Genomic DNA, 23,404 nt, shown 5'->3' on the forward strand with positions numbered 1-23,404 from the left:
CAGCCCCATTCCGGGGACGCATTCCTGAAGTTATCAATTTGGGGCTGCTGATGCTGAGCTGCCCACACTGGCACGTGGTGCAGAGCGGTGTCCCTTTGTGGGGGGGGGGGACTCAGTGCCCCCTCGTCCCACCCGGTCTGAGCCCCGCAGAGCTGCGTTTGGGATTTGGGTGCCTCATTCCCATTCGTTTCCCTGAGAAAGGGGAAACCAGATCCTCCGAGGCAGCTCAGCAAAACAAATCCCAGCCCACGCTGCTGGGTAACTGGAACCAGTTACACCCAGGGCGTGCTCATCACAGCGAGCCCTCTTAATTAATCCTTGTGGCCCCGGGCCTTGCCAGGCAGGTGTGATTGTCCCCATTGCGTGGAGATGTGTGGGTCGGGGAGGGACCTGGCGCTGGTGTGCTGGTATTTGTGGCCGTCTGCAGGCGGGAATGGGGGGAAAGGGCAGAGTGCTGGGGTGAAGCCATGGGTGTGCTGGGGGATGTGCAGCTGTGGGCACGTTGTGTGTGCTGTGCCCGGGCTGCCACCGCGTCCCTGCGTGCTGCGAATAGATGGCACCCATGGGGACACGTCCCCACCTGGCACCCACGGGGACACGTCCCCACCTGGCACCCACGGGGACACGTCCCCACCTGGCACCCCCGCTTGCCTGCAGCAGGCTCAGGTCTGGCTGGGAGCTGCTCTGGATCCCAGTGGGTGCCTCTCCCGCTGTCCCCATCCCCTGGGATGCTGAGGATGCATTTTGGGTGGGGAGTGGAGCAGGGAGGTTGCTTTGGCTCCGTGGCTCAGCCACCCGCAGGACCCCACGGTGGGCCCATCCTGGGGAGGTTGGGCACCCTGCTAGCTGCTCCATGTCCCTCGGTGCCCCGGGGGGGAGCGCTCCTTTGGGCCCCTGCCAGGGGCTGTGGGCCACGCTGGGGCCGTGCCATGGCTTGGTGCAGCCCCACAGAGCACAATGGCCTTTTGTCCGGGAACATCCCGCCATCCCAGCTTCCCAGTAACATGAAACCTCCTCGGGGCTGCGGAGCACAAAGCCCACTGCCGCTGCCCCAGCCCCTTCCCATCTCTCCCTGCTCTTCGGCACACACGTGCACTGAGCACACCGGGTCTCAGCTTCATGGCGAGCAATGGCCACCTGAGCCACGGCCCACATGGCTCCTGCCAGGAAGGGGTGGCACAAACCAGGAGCCCTGTGCCACCCCCCTGCCCATGGGAGCATCCTCACAAGGATGCTTCCAACCCCTGACCCCACGGTTCCACGCCTCCTACAGACCAGGAGCTGCCCAGCACCGCTCCCCAGCAACACCTGGGCATAGAAAATACCTGTACACCCCCCCAACACACACAGCCCCCTGCAGTCCCAGGGCTGGGGACCAACAGCTGAGTTGTAAAAAGGGCCGAGAGGAAACGCTGTAAATCCTTAACAGGGAACGCAGCAGCGGAGAACGTGAAGGGTCGTTGATGGAGGACTCGCTGTCTGGCTCCGTGGAGTCTGCCTGCCTTATTTTTCTTTCAATCGAGGTGGTCACTTCTGCATCCCCGTGAGGGGACACCTCCAGTGTTGTCCCCGCTGTGTGTGGCACACGTGTGAGCGGGTGGCTGGTGCTCGCTGCCCTGACCCTGAGCTCGCTGTACACGCAGTGCACCCCGCTCCTTGTCGGGGCTCCGAGCAAACACCCTTCCCGGCCAAACTGCTCGATGCTTTCCCTTCTACTCTCAGCTCCGGTTGGAGAAGGGACCGAGGGGCTTTCTTCCCTTTCTGCTGTGACTCAGGTGCGGCTCTCACCTGACTCGTGGGGGGGTACAGGAGGAGGAAGAGGTGATAGGGAAGGGGGTTGGTGGCCAGAGCAGCCCCACTCTCCGATGCTGCGCCTCGTGTCCCGGCCGGGCTCAATTAACGGGTTTGAAGGGTGGTGGTGATGGGTTCGGGGCCGGAGCCGGCGGCACCGCGGTTCCCTGCTGCCATCTAACGGGGACAGCCCGCAGCGCTGGGGGCTGCGGGAGGGGCTTCCCCGGGACCCCGTTAAGCCGGGGGTTGGGGGCTGCTCGCTGCTTTGGGTACCGGGACATCCAAGGGCTGTATCCTTTCCCCAGCTGTGCGTTGTGGGGCGGGGGAAAGCGAGGCACGCCGGGGGCTGGTGGCACCGTGGGGCTGTGGGAGCAGTGGGTCAGCCCAGCTGGGAGCTGCGGAGGTGGGGCTGGGGCTGTGCCCGCAGGTGCCGCCTTTAAAAGCAGCGTGGCCCTCTAGGGCTCTGCAGTCTCTCTTCTCCACAGTTCATCCTTGGGGGTGGCCCAGTGTTGGGGAGAAGTGAAAGTGGGATGGTGCTGGATCGGGTGGATGCCCCAGCTGCGGGTTCCCTTGGCTTTGTGCTCCGTCCAGTTGGCCCCAGCTCCTCCCCCATCCCCAGGCAGAGGGAGAACAGCTGTGGAGCAGTGCATGGGGCTGAGCCATATAGGCTGTTTGGGGCCGTGGGGCTGAGCCGTGTAGGCTGTTTGATTTCCCCACCCCCATAAAGTTCTGTGGGGGCAGCGTTTCTCCCCAGGAGGTGACACCCAGGCACGTGGCGGGGCCCAGCCCCATGGCACCGCTCCCCCATCCCAGGGGGGCGTGACACCGCTCCCAGCCAGGGGGTTAGGGACGGCTGTCACTGGTGTCACTGCCTGTTCCCAGCTCCGGTTACATGGGGCTGGGACGAGGCGCCTGGCAGTGCTGGAGCCGCGGGGCGGGTCAGCTTTCAAACAGCACAGAAATGTGAGCGGGGGGGGGTGTGTGTGGGGGGGATATGAAGGGAAGGAGGGAGCAGTGAGGGGCCGGGGAGGGTCTGAAAGGCTGGAAGCCGCGGTGGGGCTGAGCATCACACCCCTCTGTGCCCCTAAATCCAACGGGGGGAAGAAGCCCTGTGGGATTTGGGGGGGGGGGCACGCTGTGAAACCACCTCTATGGTTTCGTTGTGGGGTGGGAAATGCACTCTGCTCCCCCCATCCATCACCCGAACGCTCGGTGGGGGTGTGCAGGGCTGGCAGCTGCCTTCCTCTGCCAGCTCGGGGGGGGGGGGGTTGATTAATTGCTCTCTTAGTAACTGCTAATCAGCGTGGGGGGGCCGGAGCTGAGCGAGGTGCACGCGTTCCTTCTCGGAGCACAGCATCACGACGGCGCGAGCTGGGGGCGGTCGCCGTGACTCGGGGCCGGGGCGGGACCGCGATTTTCTTGCTGAGATCCCCCCCTCCTGGAGGGAGAAGGAGCCCGAAACATCGCAGCCGTGTGCCGTGTTCAAAGGAAAGCACAAACGCAGTCGGGCACCGGGAGGGCCCAGGCTCGGGTGGAGCAAGGAACGCACGGGTTGGGAGCGGGGGGTTTCCCGGAGGATGCAGGGAAGGCTCCTGGGGGGAATGCGGGGCTTTGCGTCACCGCCGTGCGGGATTTGTGCGCCCACGCTGCGTCCCGTCCTCGGGTGGCATAGGGAGCCAGGGCAGCAAAATGCTCCCAGCGCCTTTCTCCCTGCGCCCCGGCTGCAGTGAGGGCGGCTGCCGCACGAAGGCACTGGAGGCTTTTGCTGGAAGCCCGGGGATGCGGGATGTGGGATGCGGGAAGTATTCGGGTGATGCGCTGACACAGGGAGCGCGGCTGCGGCTCTGGCGTGCGTGTGGGGGACAGAAAGGGACCCCTGGGTGGGTGGGAACACCGTGGGGGGGTCGTGTGGTTTGGGAGCAATGCGCTGCCCTGGCTGGGTGCTGGTAAGCGGATCCCTCACGGTGGGAGTTGGCAGCCGGCAGCCGTCCCACAGCAGCCACCCGAAACCGCCTCGCTCCCGGCCAAGGCTGACCCCGCGAGCCTTGCTGCGCTGATTGCTCCCGACCCTTTTTCACCGCTCGGTGCGAAGCGCAGCGCTGTGCTGAGCCCCCTCCCCTCCCGCACCCCTCGCAGCACGGCTTCACCCCGCCCTACCCTTGGGGTGGGGGTTTTTGGGGACCCCCGCTGTGAACAATGCACTGGAGAGCCCCTCGCTGGGATGCCGTGAGCCGTGCTGTCCTGGCCCGGCTGGCTAATGAAGGCGAGGGCTGGCTGATGAAGGCATGTATATATTTTATTATTATTAATTGGTTTACGGCGTGAAGAAGCGTGAAATCTGGGCCATGCTTTATTACAGCTCCTATCACACTGGACAAGATGGGAATAATTAACTGCATAGTGATGCTGCTGGAGCACGTGCTGGAGGCACCCCATGCCACCAAGGTGGGGGCTCTGCTTCGCGTCCCCTGGTGGGGCAGTGCCCCCTCCCCCTCCCCAAAGCTGCTGGTGGAGCTGCTCCCCCCGTCTCCAGGTCCCATCCTGCCCCAGCCTCACTGGGATGGCCCTGGGACATCTTGGGGTGGGAGACGCCGCCCCGCAGCCAGCGCCATTTCTTTTGCTTTTTAATTAATAACAACAAGATCGTTTCTTTAAAGATTAATCAAAAGCGCCTTTAACTATTCATGCGGCGCGCGGCAGGCGGGTTACTCGGTCACAGCCAAGCGATGCCCAGCAGGGTCTGGTGGAGGGGTTTGTGCCATCGGGGCGGTGCTCACCCATCCCAGTGTGCCACCAGAGCCACGTCCCCACCGGAGCCACCCCACGGCTGCGCCCGTCCCCTCTGTGTCCCACTAGGGCAGCCCGGCGACACTGGGACTGGGGGCCCCGAGGAGCTCTGGCAGCGTTCTCCCATGCAGAGAGTGAGGATTTCTGCTTTGCAGTGGGGTTGGAATACGGTGCTGCTTCTCACTGCGGCTTTCCTGCATGGGGGGATGCACGGACACCCCCAGCACAACCCCTCATTGCGGCAGCCAGACGATGAGCAACATCATTACTCCTGCAAAAGCAAATCCGTGCCGGCTTTGGCTGCTTGGTCGGACTCCAAGGAAGGCAGCGTTTCCTTGCAAAGTACGAGGCCATGAATATTTGATGCCCGAGGAGGGTATTTCTTTCAGGAGAACCTTGCATGAATTATGGAGGCTCTGGGAGGGGCGCGGGGCTGTTATTTTGGTGGGGCCGTCTCGGGGCTGCCCTGGCACCTTGGGGGTCCCAGAGGGGCCCTCCCCACAGTGTGCTGCTGGGTGGGAGAGCTGAGGGAATCGGCTTCGCTCCATCAGCGGCGTTTGTGTCAGTTAACGTGTAAAGATTTTCCTCTCCTTGCCCTGCTGATGCAGAGGCACTGTGTGCTGTCTGGCCATCACCATTAATTTTACCACCAAATGCGCTCTCTCCTTTCTTTTTCTCCTTAATTTTTTTTTCTTTAAAGAGAGTTTGCAGCCCATGGGCACTGCAGGTGGCAAAAACCCTCCTATATCCAAATGGAACCGAGCAGAGCTGCCTGCTCCCCTCTCTTTGGGGCTGCACGGTCTTGTGCTGCTGGCACTACGAACCCCATTTCTCTAGAAGAGATGCTCCTTCACTCTCTTCCCCATTGGCTTTCTGAGGAAGATGGGAGCAACCTGGGTGAGATCTGGGTCTGCTTTCCCCCCTTGTTCTGAGCACTTGGTCTTCTTCAGCCACGATTAGGGAGAGAAATGTACCAGTTGGCTTTGTCCAGGCCTCTGCCCTTGTGCCCATGGATGTGTGGGACACTTTGGCTGGAGCATCCCAACCTGCCTCATGCTGGTAAAACAACTCAGTGCCTTTTGTGCCACTGCGTGCTCACCTCACGCGGATTTGCTCTTGATTTTGAGGGATCCCCAGTGACTGGGGCAGCATCTCTTGTCCTCTCCCATAAACCATCATTCCGTCTGGGCTGGGGTTGATTCCCCACACGCACACACAGGGCCAGCACATCGGGGTGGGAAAAACTGCCTTTGTTTGGGCTGTGTTTTTGCTGCAGCTCTGCAGGGGTTGCGGGCACGGCGCGGGTGCAGGTGCTGGGCTGAGCAGGGGATCAGTGCAGCGCTGCTGCTGCAAAGCGTGCAATGAAATGTCGGCGCTGCCCTTGCGATGGGTGCTGGGTTAACGTGCTCATTTCTGTTGGGAAGTTGGCTTTCCTCGTGAACGGAGCAGAGCCCGCTGCTGCTGCATTCTGCTCTTGCCGTTAGGTGGAAGTGTTGCAGAGGAGAAGAGCGGTGCTTCCATCTCTGGGCTGCGAAACCCCGGCGTGATTCCTTTGTCCTCCTTCGCTACGGGGGCAATGAACTACAGAGAGGGAACTTCAGGCCGCACACACGCGGGGGGGCGAGGAATAAATCTTTGAGAGGAGGATCGGGCGCTGCAGCTGGAGGAGGTTGGGCAGCGGTGGGGAGCGCTGTGCAGCAGCAGTGCAGCCGGTGCCCTGTGCTGCTCGTGGAGGAGTGGGGCTGGGTCTCCCTGCATGGGCTCCGTGCCCCACGGATGGCACAGGGGGCTCAGGGGGGAGCCAAGGGGGGTCCCTGCGAAGAAGTGGTCGTGGGTTCATGCAGCGTTTTGCTGGGGGCCTTCATCTGCCGGGCAGTGTGCAGGCTCCAGGGTGCAGAAAAGCTGCTGGAAGGGGCGCAGGACCCCCAAAATGGGGAAGATGGGGGGTGAGGGGGGGGCCAGGAGGTGGCACAGGCGCAGCTGCCTTCCTCATGAGGAGGAGGGGGGGGGGGGATTGTCACTCACATCCTGCAGACGAATCATCCCTCGTTCGTCGCTAATTCCTCCCCGCGAGCCCGGATGAGCTTTCTATTCCCCCCCCTCCATTTCTTTAAAATGCAACTCTTTCCATCAAAATCTGGTTAGTCATGAAGCGTATAATGAGTTTTATATATATTTAAAGCGGTCTGACATTCGGCATCCCATTATCCTCACTCTCCTCGAGAGAAACGTGGACTCAGTGTGTGAGTGTTGATCCAATAAGGGCTCAGTCAGTACCGCTTTCGCTCTCCAAAATATCCATATCTATTACCCATATTCGTGTTCTGTTTGTGTGTAGGAGTCTCTTTCTTGTGGAAAGAAATCCAAAGCTATTTCTTTTTATTTTTCACTTTTTTTTCTTCCCCTCCCTCCCACTCCGGGCCTGTCATTGGTGCATTTTTCGGGCACGCCACGTTATTTTGTCGCTGCATTTTGTTGGGCCGTCCTTTCCTTGCTTTGGTAAATCACAGCTCAAGCTCTGATTACCCAGCTCGGGGGAGCTCGGGGCGTTCTGTGGGCACTTTCTGTGCCTGGAGCTGGCGGATGGCTGCAGGGCTCCTCGTGTCCCATCCCCAGCAACCAGCCAATTTCCAGCCGTGCTCTTCCCGTTCCCCATTCTTGCTTGACGTCAGTGCAAGCCTCCTGCACAATGCACCACCCCAGGGGGCAGGACAGTGGTGGCAGCGTGTTCTTCCCCCTTCTTTTCCCTCTGAATCCTTTTCCTCCCTTTTTATTGCAGATTTCCCTTTGGCTCCTGCATCCCCAGCACTGGGAGCCTCCGACCTGCCCACATCCACCCCTCTGCTGCACCTCCTCCTTCCCCTATGGACAAATAAGACACCCCAAAAGCATCCTCACCCCCACGCACCCTCCTTACCCCCACCAACATATTTTTCTTTAAACACACACGAAAACAGCCCTTGCTGGGACTTCAGCTTTTTTTTAATTGCGTCGACATTACAGCTAATTACCGTTCTATTCATATTTCGCTTTGAATTAAAGATTCCTTTTCCCCACCCTTCTAACCAGCAGGGAATGGCATCCAAGGCAGCGCTGGGAGCACATCCCACAGATAAAATGGGCCGTGCACGCTCCTCGTGCCTCTCCTCTCTGGTGTGAGTGACCCGTGAAGAGGAAGGAGGAGGAGGTGGTGGCTCAGCCATCAATTATTCAAACCCTTCTGCAGAGCCGAGCCGGAGAGTCCGGTCCATAAATGCGGTTTCATGTTTTCCTCTATTCAAAAAATAAAATAAAAATTGCAAGCAGCGCGTCTCCTGGGTCGTGTTCACAAGGGACGCGGTGACCTTCCCCGCTGGAGGGGAGCCAGGCTGGAGGCAGCGGGTGGGGGCTGCGCTCCTGCTCTGCTGCGGGGGGATGACAGCGTGCCCAAGCCTCGTGCAAGCCCTGGAGGGTCAGGGCAGGATGCTGAGCTCCTGGAGATGCTGAGCCCTTTGTGATCTCTGTGTCCTGGAGGCGAGCGTGGAGCTGGAGCTCAGGGTGGGGTGTATTCCTCCAACCCTGCCCCCAGGAGGGGGGAGGCAGTGACTTGTTCCCTTCCTCTTGCTTGGTGAAGCCGTATCGATCCCCGCGTCCATTTGCTGACAGCACCGAACTCTCCCGGAGCATCTGATGGTTGGAAATGCCCTGACCTGAAGACCGGCAATGTCTGCGGCAGCGACTTTTGTGGGGTGTGCAGCACCGCTCTCAGGGTGGCCCTGGGCACCCGTGGGTGACCCCACACACATGAGACAACAACCCCCCCCCCCAGCGTGCTGCTCTCCTTATCACTGGGATGTCTCCCGCCCGCCCCTGGTGCTCGCATCCCTCCCGCCTCGTCGTGGCCTTTCCCATCGTGCCGGCAAGCGCGGCGGCACCGGGCTGAGCCAGGTTTCTAAATGTTAATTGTGTTTTGACGTGCTTGATGGTGACACGAGCGCCGGTGATATTTTGGCTCCTGGTTGACAGCGGGGAGAGAGGGTGGTGAGAAATGGAGCTGCGCGTCCATGGGGCTCAGGGAGGAGAGATGCTGATGGGGGGGGGAGCATCCCCCAGGGCTGGGGGGAATGGATATGGATATTTCCCACTGGAGCTTTCCCCCAGCTGCTGAAGGAGCTGTCAGCCATGGGGCAGTGCTATTTTTCGGCAGCCAGCTGCTGCTGTGCCCAACTTCAGGCTGTGAGCACAGGGGCAAGGCGATGGTTTATTTCCCTGGTTGCCTTGAGGGACCTCAAAGTAAAAAGATGTGGAAAAGGAGCAAAGGTTCTCGTGTGTGGCAGCTTCATGGGTTTCCATGTGAAGGGAGAGCCGGGGTGGAGGAGGGGAGGTGCCCAAAGTCCTGGTCTCGCTTTGTTGCCCTGAGGTCTCTGTTCCTGCAGGTGGTGGTGGTTGCATCAGGATGAAGAGCACAGAGTGCCTCTGGTGGAGAATGCTGCTGGTGATGCTTCAGCCCGAATTTCTGTGCAATTTTAGCTTCCCTCATGATTTCTCGGGGTGGGCAAAGCAGAGCAGATGGGCCTCGTGTCCATGTTGTCCTGCTGCAGTAAGACCCCAATCCTTCACCTGGATGCCCCTGAAATCCCACTGAGGTGGTGGAGGGCTTCACCCAACCCGAAGCAGCGAGGATAATGCTGACCTTAGGGCACCTCCAAGAGCTGCTTTCAGTGAGGGGATTTGTGCCCGGCTTATCCCACGGCGGCTGCAGCCCCCTCAGCCCCATGTGCGTCCCATGAGCTTGGGGCACTGTCAGGGCCTGGGTGGGCTGCCCTAAGGCTTCGTCATGTTGGGGCAGGCGGGGGTGTCCTTGGTAAGCTTGGGCACTCATGAGTGTACCCCCTACTCCTGTCCATAGATCTCTGTCCTGCACCAGGCCGGGACAAATAACCCCTGGGTGCATCCTTGCCCTGGCAGCCAAGGTGGAGAAATGGGTTGCTTCGCATCTGCACCCCTACATGGCCCCAGGGGAACACCAAGGCAGACACATCAGTCTGGTTTTTTTCAGTCTTATTTTGGAAATAACCCACGGACCCCAAAGATAGACAGATGCTGGGTGAGAGCTGCTGGCCTGAACCCCTTCTTGGGGATGGGACCTCGTTATCAGCGGGGCAAAGCACAGCCCAGAGCTGGGTTGTCACAGTCCTCTGTCCTCTTGTGTCCCCTCCCCATCAGCTGAGGAGAAGGCAAAGCGCAGCAGTCCATTTGCTTGGGTTGCAGTGGGTAGCACTGGGGCTGGGTGTGTGCATGGGGGGCTGGAAGGGCCCATCCCCCCTCCAGGGCTGCCCTCCCCTGCCCCAGAGCTGAATGCCAATGAGAACCACTCCGGCTCTCGCTGTAAATGAGCTCACTGCAACAGCTTGATCTGTCTGCAGGAGACAGCGCTCCGGGCACGATCCCGTGAGCATCCGACTCCATGGGAATACTGCCACTTATTTAATGGCAGGAGGGCGGCCGGCCAGCTTTCCAGGAGAGTGCATCTTGCTGGAGAGCGCAGCACGTAGCTCCTTCAGTGCCTGGCCAGGCCGTTGTGTTGGGAGCCAGGCAGTCCGGAGCGCTTCTGGAACACCGGCTCCTCTCCAGCATCCCAAACAGGGGCCGGCCGCCAGCGCTGCCAGCACCGAGCCCTGAGCTGCTGCGTCCTTCCACCCAGGGCTGGCGTTTTGCAATTCCGAGCAGGGAACACGAATCAACCCTCAGCGAAGACGAGGCTGGAAATGAGTGTCGGAAGGGCTGTGCTTCTTGGTTTGGGGCAGGTGGAGCTGCAGCATCCCCCGTGCGCGGGGTCTGTGGGGTCTGCGGGATCTGGGCACGTGCAAGGTGTGCTCTGCAAGTGCTCCAGTGACCGATTATCTCACACTCATTACCGTGATGGATTGGAGCAGTTAATGTGTCAATGGTCATTACTAGGGGGCTGTGTTTTCTCTAGATTAATGAATCGACGTGACACCACGGGCTCCTAAGAGCTGCCAGAGCCCCGTGGGTTGTTTAATAGCAAAAATAAATAAATAAATAAATAAAAAGGTGATGCATGAGCACATCCATGGGAACGTGCACGGAGTGGGGTGACGGCATCATTTTACAAGAGGCTGGAGAGAAGGGCAGCAGCCCGGGGTGGTGTTCTGCTGATTTCACTGTGGGAAGGTGAAATTCGGGGACGGCAGACAGTGCAGACAGCGGGAGCTGGAGCCTGGTGCAGGGACTGTCCCAGGCCCACCCCTGGCACGGGGGGGTCCCACGGGGCTTGGCAGAGGCTGCTGCATTTGTACCCTCGGTGTCACGCTCCTCTGCTTCTGCAAATGCCGAAATTAGAGAACGTGACCCACGAGGTGTGGGAGACCTGGGCGCCTGTCGGTGCTGCTGCTGCGTTCATGGCTCTGCCGATGGCTGCAGGTGATGGGAAGGGACGGGAGGAGAGGACAAAGATGAGCAAAATCCATCTTGATGCTCCGTGGCGGGAGGGGACAGGGCCGGGGGGCACGAGGGCGTCAGCTCCGTCCTCCTCCCGCCGCCGCGGTGACCGCACTGCCGGGGGTGGGGGTAGGCGGGGGTGCAGCTGATCCCCCCTCCCCGACCCGGGGGGGTGCAACGGGGGGCGTGAGGTCCCCCATCCCCCCCCCACCCTTCGCGCTGCGCTGCTGCTTTAAAAGGCTGGCAAACCCCGCGGCGGGCTTCCCAGCGCTTCTTCATGCAAAACTTCCCCGGCCCCAGCCCTCCTCCTCCTCCTGCTCTTCCTCCTCCTCCTCCTCCTCCTCCTCGGCGCGGCTGCGGAGCGCGGCGGTTCCCGCCCGGCTGCGGCTCTCTCGGCTCCGGGCCGGGGCTGGGGCTGCGGGGGGGGTTGTCCCTGGCAGGGCTCGTCCCCTCCGCATGCCGCAGGGCCCCCCCTGGCTGCCCGAGCCCCCCCCGGGGCCGGAGGCAGCGGCCGCGGCCGGAGAAGGGGTCGGAGCCGCCGCCAACTTCGTGCGCTGCCCGCGGGTAAGTGCGGGGCGTCCCCCCCCGACCCAAACCTTCCTGCAGAGGGGCTGCCCCCTCCTCCCTTCCCCGCAGCCCCGCTCTTTCTCTCCGCTCCAGGAATTTTTCCTTTTTTTTTTTTTTTTAAATAATTTCTTATTAAAGGGGGGGGGGGGCTGCGGCGGTGGGGGTTGCAGCAGGGAGCCCCCCACTCTCCCTCCTTCCCCTCCCCCCTCGGCCACAGCTTGTCCCCAGAGGTCGGGACCCTCCCCACCTCACTGCATTATTAATAGCGATGGGGCAGCGATGCTCTGCCCCTCGGCTCCGCGCCGCAACCCGCGCTGGGGAACACGGACAGGGGGCACCCCACGGCCCTACCCTGAGCCCGAGGTGGGGGGAGCGACCGGGAAGGGGCTCTGGGCGGGGGGTGCTGCCCTCACATCGCCGCAGCGGGCGCAGCAGCGCGGCCGGGGCCGCAGAGCTGACCAAAGGGCAGAGGGAGCCCGGGGGTGGGAGTCTCCTTTGCAGCTTGAGGGGGGCTGGTGGGGACACAGCCTAACCCGGAGCTGCAGCAGCCCCATCTCCGGGCTGGGAGCCGCTGTGCATACACGCAGCTCCCGGGTTTGTTTTCCTCTGTCGCCTCTCGGTGTTGGATTTTTTTTTTTTTTTTTTTTTTGGGAGAGCGGTGCGGCTGCGGGAGCCGAAGTTGGCAGCCGTGGGAAAAAAGCGGAGAACTCTCCCAGCGCCTCCAAACACGGCCCCACCGCTCTCTTCCTCCTCCTCCTCCTCCTCCCGGTGCCATGAGCTGGCCGTGCTCTGCCAGTCCGGCCACTCTCGTGCTGCTGCCCCAGGGACAGAGCCGCTGCCTTCAGCGGTGTTTGCGGTGGAGAGGGTGAGGAGGGGGAACCGCACCACGTAGGTGATGTGGGGCTGGGGGTGTGCAGAGCCGGGCTGGGGAGGGGTTGGAGGGGCTGCCGGCGCTGGCTGTGTGCTGGCGGGGAAGGATGGAACGGAACCGATCTGTTGAATGCAGCGAGGAGCTCAGGCAAATGCCAAGAGAAGTGCCAAAAGAAAAAGCTCGCTTCCTTCCCTGGGTGGGAGCAGGGATTTTTCTGCTGTGCTGCGGCGCGTGAGGGAGGGGATGCACGGGTTCCCCCGTGCAGAGGGCAGCAGTGGGCTCTGGTTGCCCGGGGTTTGGGGGTATGGGCGGATCTGGCTGGGGGGCTGCAGCAGGCTCCGAGCTGGAGCTGTTTCTCTGCACCCCAGGGATGCAGAGGGGGGCTTTCCCAGTGGGTTTTCCACCAGGAGTTGAAGCTGCGCTGCAGCCGCAGCCTGACCCTGCATCCCAGGGCACAGCATCACCGTTTGGAGGAGCCCACTGGCTCCCCAAAAAAGGGCGTCACGTGCCTCAACTTCGGCATCAGGCAGGAGGAGGATGGATTTGTCAGCTCAGCCACCCCCTTCCAGCTCTTCCCAGAAAGGCAACGGCTTGAAGAAGTGGCAGGTCCTAATTATAACATGCACGAACCCGCTCCCTCCGCCCTCCCCAACTCTGAGCCCACCGTGGGCATGGTCCCTTGCTCTTGGGCTTCACATCTCACAGTGGGGCTTCCTCTTCGGGGTGACCCTGGGTTTTTGGGTGGCCCCGCACCAAACCTGGCTGAGGACGGGGGTCTCTGTGTTTGCAGGGCTGGGTGCAGGCAGCGGTTGGTGCTGACAGAGGGGGAGCTCAGGGTGCTGGCATGATGGGGAGTAGAAACAGCGCACGGCACTGCAGGCACCGCTGGGCACCGACATTTCAGCTGCACTTCCCTTCCAAGCTGTCCCAGTGTGCAGAACTGTGGGCTCCTCTCTCGGAGCCGCTTGCTGGGTGCAGCGGGAGCCCGGCGAGGTGCAGCGCTGCCGTTGATGCTCTGCAGCCGAATCCTCCTTCCTCGCCTTCCCCTTGCTGCGAGCCAATCCTTCAAAGTGAGGGATTAGCTGTGGCCTGCTTTGCGAAGGGAGGGGGAAGGAGAGCGCTCGCCTGCAGTTAAGGATATATATATATATAGCGTGATAAATATTCCTGGAGTGATCCGCGCCCAGTGGGAGCTGCTTCCATCGGACTGCAGCAGCCTGTGGGGCAGCGTGGAGGTGGTGGCAGCTGGCATGGGGCTGGTGCTGTCCCCACATCTGTGGGGCTGAGAGTGGGAGCATCAGCTTTTCCTGCAAAGCACCGAGTGCAGCGGTGGCAGATCCCGGCATCTGCAGGACCTCGTAGAGCCGAGCGGGTCGGCAGGGCTGGGGTTGTGCAAGCATTGCAATATCTATCAGTCTGTGCATCCATCGAGGGGTTGCTGAAGGGGCTGCATCCCAGGGTGGATCAGGTGAGTTTTGGGGTTAAAATCTGGGGTTTCTGCTTGCTGCTGCCTGCTGAGCTGTGGCTTTGTGAGCACTGGGGCACTCGACCTGAATACTTAAGATTTTGCCTGGTGAGAGAGAACTTAAGCCGGCCTCCCCTCCTTCACCACGTCCAAATTCTGCTGTGCTTCACGGAGGCTTTGCAATTAAAAAAAGCAGGAGCCAAAGCGAAGTTCTTTGCAATAGCTTGCAAGTGGAGAAGAGCTAGCGTGAGCTAATTGGGATATTGTGCTGCGCGCCGACTGTCCCTGCCTGCCGAAGCATGAGCAGGTGGGCAAAGAAACAGCCTTGATTCCCAAAAAGATGCCAGCGAGCGGGCGGCAGCAGCGTGGGGGCATGGCAGTGGGTCTGCCCGGAGGGGTGGGTGCGGGATGCGGTGGGAGCCTGCTGCCGTCGTGCACTGAGCCTCCAGCTCTGCGTGGGACGCGGACGTCGCGCCTCTCGGCTTTGCCCGCAGTGGTGGAGCTGCTGTGGTTGGTGCTCACCTTGCACTTGGGCACATGAGAGCTGAACCCGCTTGCCTGCAGCAGCCAGGGCTGCACGGAGCTCGTGGCAGCGCGATAACTTCGTTTTGACCGGGAGTCCTGCAGGGAGCCAAGCGGCAGAGAGAAGTGGCCCATTTCTTTCTTTCTTTCTCGGTTTTCCCTTTGAAGGAGCTTTTATATTGCTGCAAAATCCCTGCTGCTGAGGTGGCTCTGCTCCCAGGGCAGGGCTGGGAGCCTCTTGTTCCCACCCCGCTTAGGGACTCCAGCTGAGCCCCACGTACTGGGGCACTGGGTTGTGGGCTTTGAGGCTGCTCTCCTGGCTGCAGCAGTTGCAGACAGAGGGGGCTTCTGTCTGCTTGTTCCTGGCTCTATGGCAGCGCTGGGATGGGGAAGGCAAATTTTGCAAAAATCGCTGGCGGTGCATACAGGGAGGGGAATCCGTCTGCCTCACCTGGAGGTGCACCAGCCTTGCTGCTTGCCAGCTGCTTGTTACAAGATCTGTGAGGTCCCTTCCCACCCAAGCCATTCCATGAGTCTATGACTCTAGCCCTGGGAGGAGCAGAGCTCTGCTGAGGTTGAGGGTCCATCTTCCGAGCGCTGCAGCTGGGGGTGCACCAGTGCCTCTGGCACGCTGGGTTCTGCAGCATCTGGTGCACCCCAGCTGTGCCTCGCTGCAGCTCCAGTGCAGTGCTCACAGCTGCAAGAGCTGAAGCCTGCTGGTGGCTGGGGTAGGCTGTGCCAGGATGGGTCACAGTTTCTCAGTGGGCATTGGCAGCGAGGATGGCGATGCCACAGGGTTGGCAGGTGGCTCGGCAGCACGGCCACCACTAGAGGGGAGCAGGATGCCACCGTGCAGCACCTCCTCCGCGTCCCCAGGGTGCTGGGGCACGTCCTCCTGCTCCCTTGGCTCTCCCTGTCCCACCATGGTTTGGGGTGCAGCGAGATGCAGCAGTGCCCGCTTCTGCAGCTCCTGGTGCTGGTTGGATTTATCTGACCCAAGCAAGGCAGTAATCCGTGGGATTTCCTGCTGGGTCTGGAAATGTGCTTGGCTGGGATTAGTCCTTGCACCCTATGCCAGGTCTCAGATCTGAGCATTGCAGGGTTGGGATGAGAGTGATGATAGGGTTCATTCCTCACTAACAAAGCACGTGCTGGAAATGAGAGGCAGCAGCTCTGCTCCTTAGTCTGCCCGGGATGTATATGTGCACCGAGGTGCTTGCAAACGTGCATGTTTTTCTTCGCTCATGGTGAGCCCCGCTGTGCAAACAGCACCAGGAGCACAGCTCCACCACCTTGCTGCTCACAGGTGTGTTCCCCACCCCATCGAGTGCTCGGTACAGGTGTGCCTCTCCGTCCAGACGTGCAGGTCCAGCTTTACTGGGAAGGGCTGCTCTGAGGAGGTGAGGGGATGCAACCTCCATTCCCTGGGGGGAGGATGGATCCACCTCCTCCTTGCTCTGATTCCTAGGGCTAGGGCTTCTCATCCAGGGGATGTGCCTTGGAGAAATGGCTTCTCATCTCCTGCCCCTTTCGATGAGTGCTCGGGCTGCTTGCAGCGCAGGCTCGTGCGGTAATTCAGGCTGCGTCTCCCTAATGATTCAACAAGGGATTTGAACCAGCTCTCCCCTCCCCTCCCCATTATTTGCGCTTTTTTCTTGTCTGCCATGATATTTTTACCTTCCGTTCGTTCAGATTATGTGATCAAAGGAGGCACAAAAGGGAGAGAGCAGAGAGGGAAAAGCTTACAAGAAGAAAGGCAGAGGCTGTGGGCTCTGGGGGCTGCAGGCTGGGGCGAGGCAGCTTCTGCTCCGAGCGGGGCCACATGGAGCTCCAACAGCAGAACTGCGGCTCCTGGGGTGAGGGCACGAGAAGCGACACAACTGCAGCTCCTGGGTGCAGGAGGTGCTTCCCCTTGCCCTGCTCCCTGCATGGGATGGTGCTTGCAAAGCCCCCGAGGAGATGGGACTGTCCCCGTGGAGCTATGGTCCCTCTCCTACTCCCCATCCCTATGGATGTGCTCCAGGGCTGTGCCCGTGGGATTGTCCCCCTGGGAGGTGGTGTTGAAGCTGGGGCGGCTTTCATGCTGCAGCACTCCCCGACTGCTGCCTTGGGAAGCAAAGAGCTCAGCACTGGGTAACTCTGGTTGTCTTAAAAGCCCCAGCTGTCAGAAACGCTTTAGAGATGGGCCTTCAAGTGGCTCCGAAGGGCAGGGATGTACATAATTCATGGAGGTGAGTTGAGGCAAGGGCCCTCCCAGCTGGTGAGGCTGTGGAGCTCTGAGACTCCTCCGCAGGTGTAAAGGGGCTCAGCTCCAGCACCACCCCTATGAGGCTCATGAGGGTCCAGCCCAGCAGGTGCCAGGTGCTGGGCTCTGTGCTAGAGCTGAGTTTAATTGAAGCTGTTCCTTGGGCCATTCCAGCCCGTCCTACTTGGGGAATGCATCTGTCAGCTGCACTCTCTGCTTTTTGGTGCCTTGCATTAATCATGTGCTGCCCTTGCAGCATCCATCAGCAGCTGCTGCAAGGGAGCACCCACCCCAAAGGGGAAACTGAGGCAGGGGCATGCTGCTGGGGCAGGGGCACCTCCAGGGACAGAAGGCTGCAGGTGTGGGTGTGAGCACAGCCTGACAAACAGTGCTGTCCCGATGAAGGATGCCAAGCAAGCCCAGGGCAGGCTCTGACCCACTGCTCCTCCTTCCTCCCCTGCGGGCACCCAGCTCGGGGCCTGAGCACCTTTGCAACCAACTGCTCTCAGCTGCTTTTAATTTGAGCCAAGTGTCAGCTCGCCTCCCTGGTGCAGGCAGAAAGCCAAACCCTCCCTGCAGCTCAGGCGAGCCCTTGGTGATGTCGATATTTGCTGCTGAAAGCTGTTGATAACTGCTGCTTGCAAGAAAGCAGCAGCCGATGCAGAGCCCAGCAGCCTGACTGAAGAGTGGCAATGCTTAGGGGGGCATTTCGGATACATAATTCCTGGTTTCTTCAGTGCACGGCCAGATCAGCTTTTGCTTAAACCCTAGATCAGCTCTGAGCCTGCTTGGTTTGCAGCATGGTGCTCGAGGTGTGCATTGGTGATGGCAATGCCCTCATGGCAGGCGGTGAGGAAATTGTTGGGCTCCCCTGTCCCTGGGAATTGAGCTGTTTGGCACCTCCATTGCTTGGCCTCGGTTGCGCAGGGATGAAGGTAAGCCGCTAATGGCAGCAGCCTGCATGTGGCAGGGCTGTGGCTGGGGATGTGAGGAGGCTGCGACTCAGGCAGGAGGGATACTCTAGGGCAGGAGGGGTCAGGGCTGTGGGTGCATTTGGGCTTGCCCCTCTCTGAGCACTGTGCTGAGACTTGGGCCAACCCACCCCCAGCACTCCTGAGAGGCACCGGTGGGATGAGATGGGATGGAAGCTGCATCCTCCCTGCAGCCTGTCCAGCCTCCCACCTGGCCCCGCTCCTGGAACTAAGTGAGCATCTCTGCCTGGATGCAAAAAAATCCCAAATCCCAAATGTTTTCACTGGACTCTCTGATGAAATCTTGAAACAGATAAATCCCTCTCTGTGCTCCTGTTTAATTTTCTCTCTCTCCCTCTGCCCCCTCTCCCTCCCAAGGGCTCTGCAGGAAGGACCCGAAGCTCCGCTTGGGCTCACATCCCTGCCACCTCTCCCCAGCGTAGCGATGCCAGCCCCAACACCCCATAGCAGCCCCACCACTCGCTGCACCCTGGGGGCTGGCGTCACCCATGGGCACCACTGACGGAGCCGCCGGAGCCATGCTGCCTGCCTGACCGCTGCCGGGTTTTGGGCCGCGCACTCTGCCCCAGCACGGCTTTGGCGATGAGCGGGGCTTCTTTTTGCATGGAGCGTCTCTCCTTCTGCCTCCTCCTGAGTGCCTGGAGCTGGGGTTGGGTGCCCGGGGATGCCGCCAAGCCCAAGGGCCAGGGCTACCCGCACATGAACTCCATCCGCATCGACGGGGACATCACTCTCGGGGGGCTCTTCCCCGTGCACGGCCGGGGTGCCGAGGGCAAAGCCTGCGGGGAGCTGAAGAAGGAGAAGGGCATCCACCGCCTGGAGGCCATGCTCTTCGCCCTGGACCGCATTAACAACGACCCCGACCTGCTCCCCAACATCACCCTGGGTGCCCGCATCCTGGATACGTGCTCGCGGGACACGCACGCCTTGGAGCAGTCGCTGACCTTCGTGCAAGCCCTGATTGAGAAGGACAGCACCGAGGTGCGCTGCGTCAACGGCGGGCCCCCCATCATCACCAAGCCCGAGAGGGTGGTCGGCGTCATCGGTGCCTCGGGCAGCTCCGTCTCCATCATGGTGGCCAACATCCTGCGGCTCTTCAAGGTAGGGGTCCCAAAAATAGGGGCGAAAACAACCATGCGGGGAAAGCACCACGCTTGTTCACGCTTCCTTCTTCCTCCGTGGCTGGGGGCAGGCAGGAACTCTCACGAGCGTCTTTAAAACCATTTTCCTGCCTCCCCCATGTCCCCAGGGATCCCCTCCTCCATTCCCTCGGTGACAATGCAGCAGCAGCAGCAGGGTTTTATCTCAGGGGGTGGGATGCTGGCACTCCTGGTGTCAGCAGGGATGCGGGATGGAGGCCGCCTTGCAGGGGATGGATGGGATGGTGATGATGATGGCTGGGATGGGGTGCAAGATGAGACCACGGGGCCTGGGGGGCTCCTTCTTGCCACCTGCATCTCAGAGTGAGTTGCTCAGAGCTTGGTCCTGGTGGATCTTCAGAACCCCCAAGACAGAGAGCGCTCATGTTGGAAGCAGCTATGTTTTTGTACTCACCATCCCAACACAGGCTATGGTGATGGGTGGTTCGATAAGGAGGTTTTGGATTACACAGCCAACATGTAAGGTCACACCTTTGCCAGGTTGCTGGAGCTGCATTTGCTGCTGGGATGAAGGCAGCTATGGCAGGAGGGGACACTGCTCCAGCCCAGGCACGACGTGGGGACACCGCTGCCTTCTGCTGCTGGCCAGGGTGTGTGGGGAGAGCAGAGTTCTTCTGGGGCCATGGTATCATCTGAGGGCTGGCTCTCCTTCTGTTCCAGCTTCAGGAAAACTGAGGAGTTCATAATTACATCCCCCACGCTGTGCGTCTATTTATCCGCAGCAATGTCCTGGGGCTAGCACAAGTGTTTGAACAAGAGCCCCTTTAGCAGCAAAAAGCAGAGAGCAATGCAAACAGGCTGTGCACCCCGCAGAGCTGCATGCCCCGAGCCGTGCTCTGGGTGCTGCCTTCCCTTTCTGAGCCCCCCAAACACTCCCTTCCCGCAGGGCTGGCTGCCTACCCCTCCTCATCCTCGCACTGCCTGGTGTGCGGAGTGCTGAGCCCTCCTGGGAGGGCTGGAGGCTGTTAGCAGAGCCTGAAAAACAGATCGCTGATGGAGTTTGATTTTTCTGGGTCCCTTTTAAAAACGTGTTAATGTTCCAAGCGACGAGTGAGAGGGCTATTCAATAATTAAAATAATATAAATTAGAGGGAGCGGGAGGAACTTAAAAGCTATTTGCCGAGACAAAAAAGATTGAGCGCTTGCTTCAGAGAGGGAGGCAGGGAGAAAGGAGTCAGTGGAGTGACAGGCGGAGGAGTGCAGGGAGCTGCATTGGGTTTGGGTTATTTTTCCCCTTTCTCCCCCCAGTTTGGATGCTTGGTTGAAGCAGCAGTGATCACGCAGGTGGGACGCAGCTGAGCCCCCAGTGCACCATGGCACTGGTGGCGGTGGCCCAGCGAGGCCGTGTCACAAACCTCAGTGTCCCCACTGCAGCCCCAATCTCCCCGCCAGGCCCTGGGGATGGGGACATTGCTCCCGCAGGGCTCCAGGTCCCGCTCTGCCCCGCGCTGCCTGCTCACCGTTGCTCTTTGTTATTCAAATAGTGGGTTTATGGCACGGACATGCTTAAAATGAAAATAAGGCAACTTCCATTTCGCGCTGCCACTGACCTTTAAGCGCAGGCAGCTCTGCTCTGAGGTTCAGAAAAGCATTTGCCTCCCCAGGCACTGCTGTGCTCACCTTGCCTTTCGCTTTCCATTGAGAGGTGATGCTCACTGCTGGGCTGGAGCTGGAGGTTTGGCGCTGGGACAGTGCACCCAGCTGCTGCCAGAGCAGAAGCCCTTGGTGCAAAGAGCCAGGACACCTACTGTGCTGAACAGAGCCAGGATAGAGGCATGGTGGGGAGCCCCTGTATGCAGGGTGAGGTTGTGGCAGCGGTACCCCCCCCCCCCCAAGCCACTCCAGCCCCATTCCATTCTCCCCTCCCCTGCACCCAGGTCTGCTCCATCCTCATCCCTTCTCTGCCAGCCCAAACCCATTGGCAGTGAGAGCTGGCGCAACCCTGCAGGGCTTTTGTCGCTTCCATGCTACATAAATAAATAACGTGTCCTTCGTTAGATGCCACTACCTAATTAAAGCTGTACATCAGTGGAACAACTTGCAGATGCGGCATCCTCTGTCCAAGCTGGTTTCATCACTCCTCGCAGCTCTGCATGCAGAAAATCCTCCCCCCAAATCCCTGCTCTCGCCTCCTTATGATAGCATCTCTCTGTCGTCACTGCCAGAGCTTTCTGGCACGCTCCAGCTCCTTCCCACCCCTGTCTGCTGGCTCTCCAGCCTCAGCGCTACCCACTTTCTCCCAAACAACCACAGCGATGTGAAAGAAACCAAATCCATCCCCTGCAGCAAATGGGACCTCCCAAAAGCTGTGGCAGGAGCTGGGCTGTGCTTTGTGATCCGGTGCTGACCCAGCTGGTGCGTGGCGAGCATTCACCCAGGGCAAAGCTCTTCCCTGGCGAGTGGGCGCACCGAGCGCTTCGAGGCACTCCTTTCCTGTGTTGCAGTGAGTCGTCAAGCTCCTTTTAGCACAGGGGTGTTGCACAGCATGAATAATTCACCTCAGGGAGGACGGCGGCCCGTTGCAAGGTGCGGGAGCTGCGCGTGCTCCTCTGCCTGCGTGCACACCAGCTTCGCTGGCTGGGAATGTAGGGCAGGTGCAGACCCCGTGGGGTGAACGTTGGGATGGGAGGGGGGTGGAGGAGCATTGCATTCCACACCACGCGCTGTTACTTAGCGGATAAATAACCTTCATGAAGACGGGAAGGTGGAAACCGGCCGGCGGACGCTCTGATTAATCACCCCCTCTGCTCCTGCCGCTTCATTTCCTCATTCTTCCCTGGGTTTGTTGAAACAAATTGCAGCCCCCGGGGCTGCCCCAGCCCTGGGAGAGGAGGAGGAGGGTGAAGGGCTGGCGAGGAGCTCGATGAGGGATGGCAGCCACTCCCTGCACCCCGTGCTTTGCTCTGAGCTGGGTTGGAAGCTGCTCTCCTGGGGGAAAAAAAAGTGATTTGATTTACGTGCTTGGTTTGCGGGGTTGCTGGGCAGGATGGGAGCTCGTTGCTCCCTGCCCCGAGCTGTGTCCCCTCAAGTGGGGGGTGATCTTTGAGGTCCTTTTCAACCCAGGCCATTCTGAGTGTGGCTGTGCCATCCTGGAGCAGTCGGTGGCATTGGTCTGGGAAGCAGAGGAGTTTGTTATCAGCTCCATGGTGGGGCGGTTTTTGGGTACCTGCCCTCCATTTCCAGCTGGGGAACCAATAGGGTTGAGGTCCGAGCAGGCTCTGCAGCCCCCCCAGCCCCTGTGGCGCTTTGCACTCTCCCTAATTAAAAGCAGCCATCCAAATGGCTCAATGATGGAAATTCTAATTAAATCAATTCCATCTTGTCGGTGAACCAGAGGTTTGCATAAGATATGCATGAAATTAATAATTGTGGTTAGGGAATTAGCTGCTCCTGACCCCATCTCTGGCGCAGAGCGGGGGGGGCTGCTGCGCTGACCGTGGGGCACTGCATCCCTGCATCTCCGCTGGGGCTGCACTGAAGTTGTCACCTTTGTCAAATCCTTTCCAATCTGGAACAAATTCTGTTCCTCCACTATCAGACAAGGCACTATGTAAGCTCGTAAGCTGGTGGTGATCAGGTGGGTGTGAAAACTCAGTGCTTTTGTGGTGGAGGCATCAGGGGAGTGTTTGAGGTTGACCACAATGGACCATTGCCATCTGCGCTCTTCATTCCAGCTCCTAGATGCTCCCCTGCCATGCTCCCCTGACCTGGGGATGCTTCTGGAGGTTAAGGGTGTTTCTGTACAATGCTGACAATGTATTTTTGTCCAAAGTAATGGGGGAAGGAGTTTTTTCCTCCTATCCCAGGGTGACTGCTTGTTCTGGGTGGGATAAAGGAGCCCTGGGGTGCAGGAGATCTGATCCCACTCATTTTCCCACCACACTGCAGCATTCAGCCTGGGCTGCGATGACCCAGGTGTGGAGCTGGGACCCACACAATGCCTCTGCCTTCATTCATTGTGCTGTGCCCAAACCTGCAGCTGAGATGCATCGCCAGCTCCCCCCACCTGCAACCTTCTTCTTTCTAAGAACCTCGAATTCCCTGCCTACATTTTGCTTTTATGGACCTGAAAGAACTTTTGTCTTTTATCTGAGAAAATAGCTGATGCCAGGAGTTGGGCTATTGTAAACCAGGAGATCAAAAAGGCAGAGGGGGAAAAAGGCTGAGGAAATCTATCAAATGGTCATTTGGGAACTGGTATTTTATTTTCACTTCCATCCAAGGTAGTGTAGTGAGAGAGAAAAGCTCTTTCTGTTTGTTTGCTAGAATACAGCATCCTGTTACAGTCTGTGCATCAGTGGGTATGTTTGAGGTATGTTTCCCACCGGGGATTGGACCAGGGGATAATCCCACACATGTTCTCCATACAGAGCCCAGCAGCTCTCCCATGGTCCCTGGTGGCTTGCATGGGACGCAGCATGCTGCGGGAATGGCTGGGAGGTTCCTATCTTTATCTTCATCCTCATCCCATCCCCATCCCCACCCCATCTTCACCCCATCCCATCCCAATACCCACCCCATCCCCATCTACATCTTCAACCCCAACCCCAGCATCTTCAACCC

General features: G+C 59.8%; 1 protein-coding gene across 2 annotated transcripts in view; it reads left to right on the top strand.

The window, feature by feature from the left end:
• Window positions 11,382-23,404, top strand: part of GRM4 (glutamate metabotropic receptor 4) — a 41,683-nt gene continuing 29,660 nt past the window's right edge. The window contains exons 1-2 of one of the 2 annotated variants that reach the window (XM_021377465.1): window positions 11,382-11,583; window positions 18,039-18,782. In XM_021377465.1, coding sequence (XP_021233140.1) covers window positions 18,264-18,782 — 519 coding nt within the window. In that variant the 5' untranslated portion in view covers window positions 11,382-11,583; window positions 18,039-18,263. Of the gene's footprint in view, window positions 11,584-17,104; window positions 17,625-18,038; window positions 18,783-23,404 lie in introns of those variants that run through there. The other variant, XM_021377467.1, reaches the window with a different exon arrangement.

Source organism: Numida meleagris, chromosome 25, assembly GCF_002078875.1.
Source record: "Numida meleagris isolate 19003 breed g44 Domestic line chromosome 25, NumMel1.0, whole genome shotgun sequence".
In the NCBI taxonomy this organism is placed as follows: Eukaryota; Metazoa; Chordata; class Aves; order Galliformes; family Numididae; genus Numida; species Numida meleagris.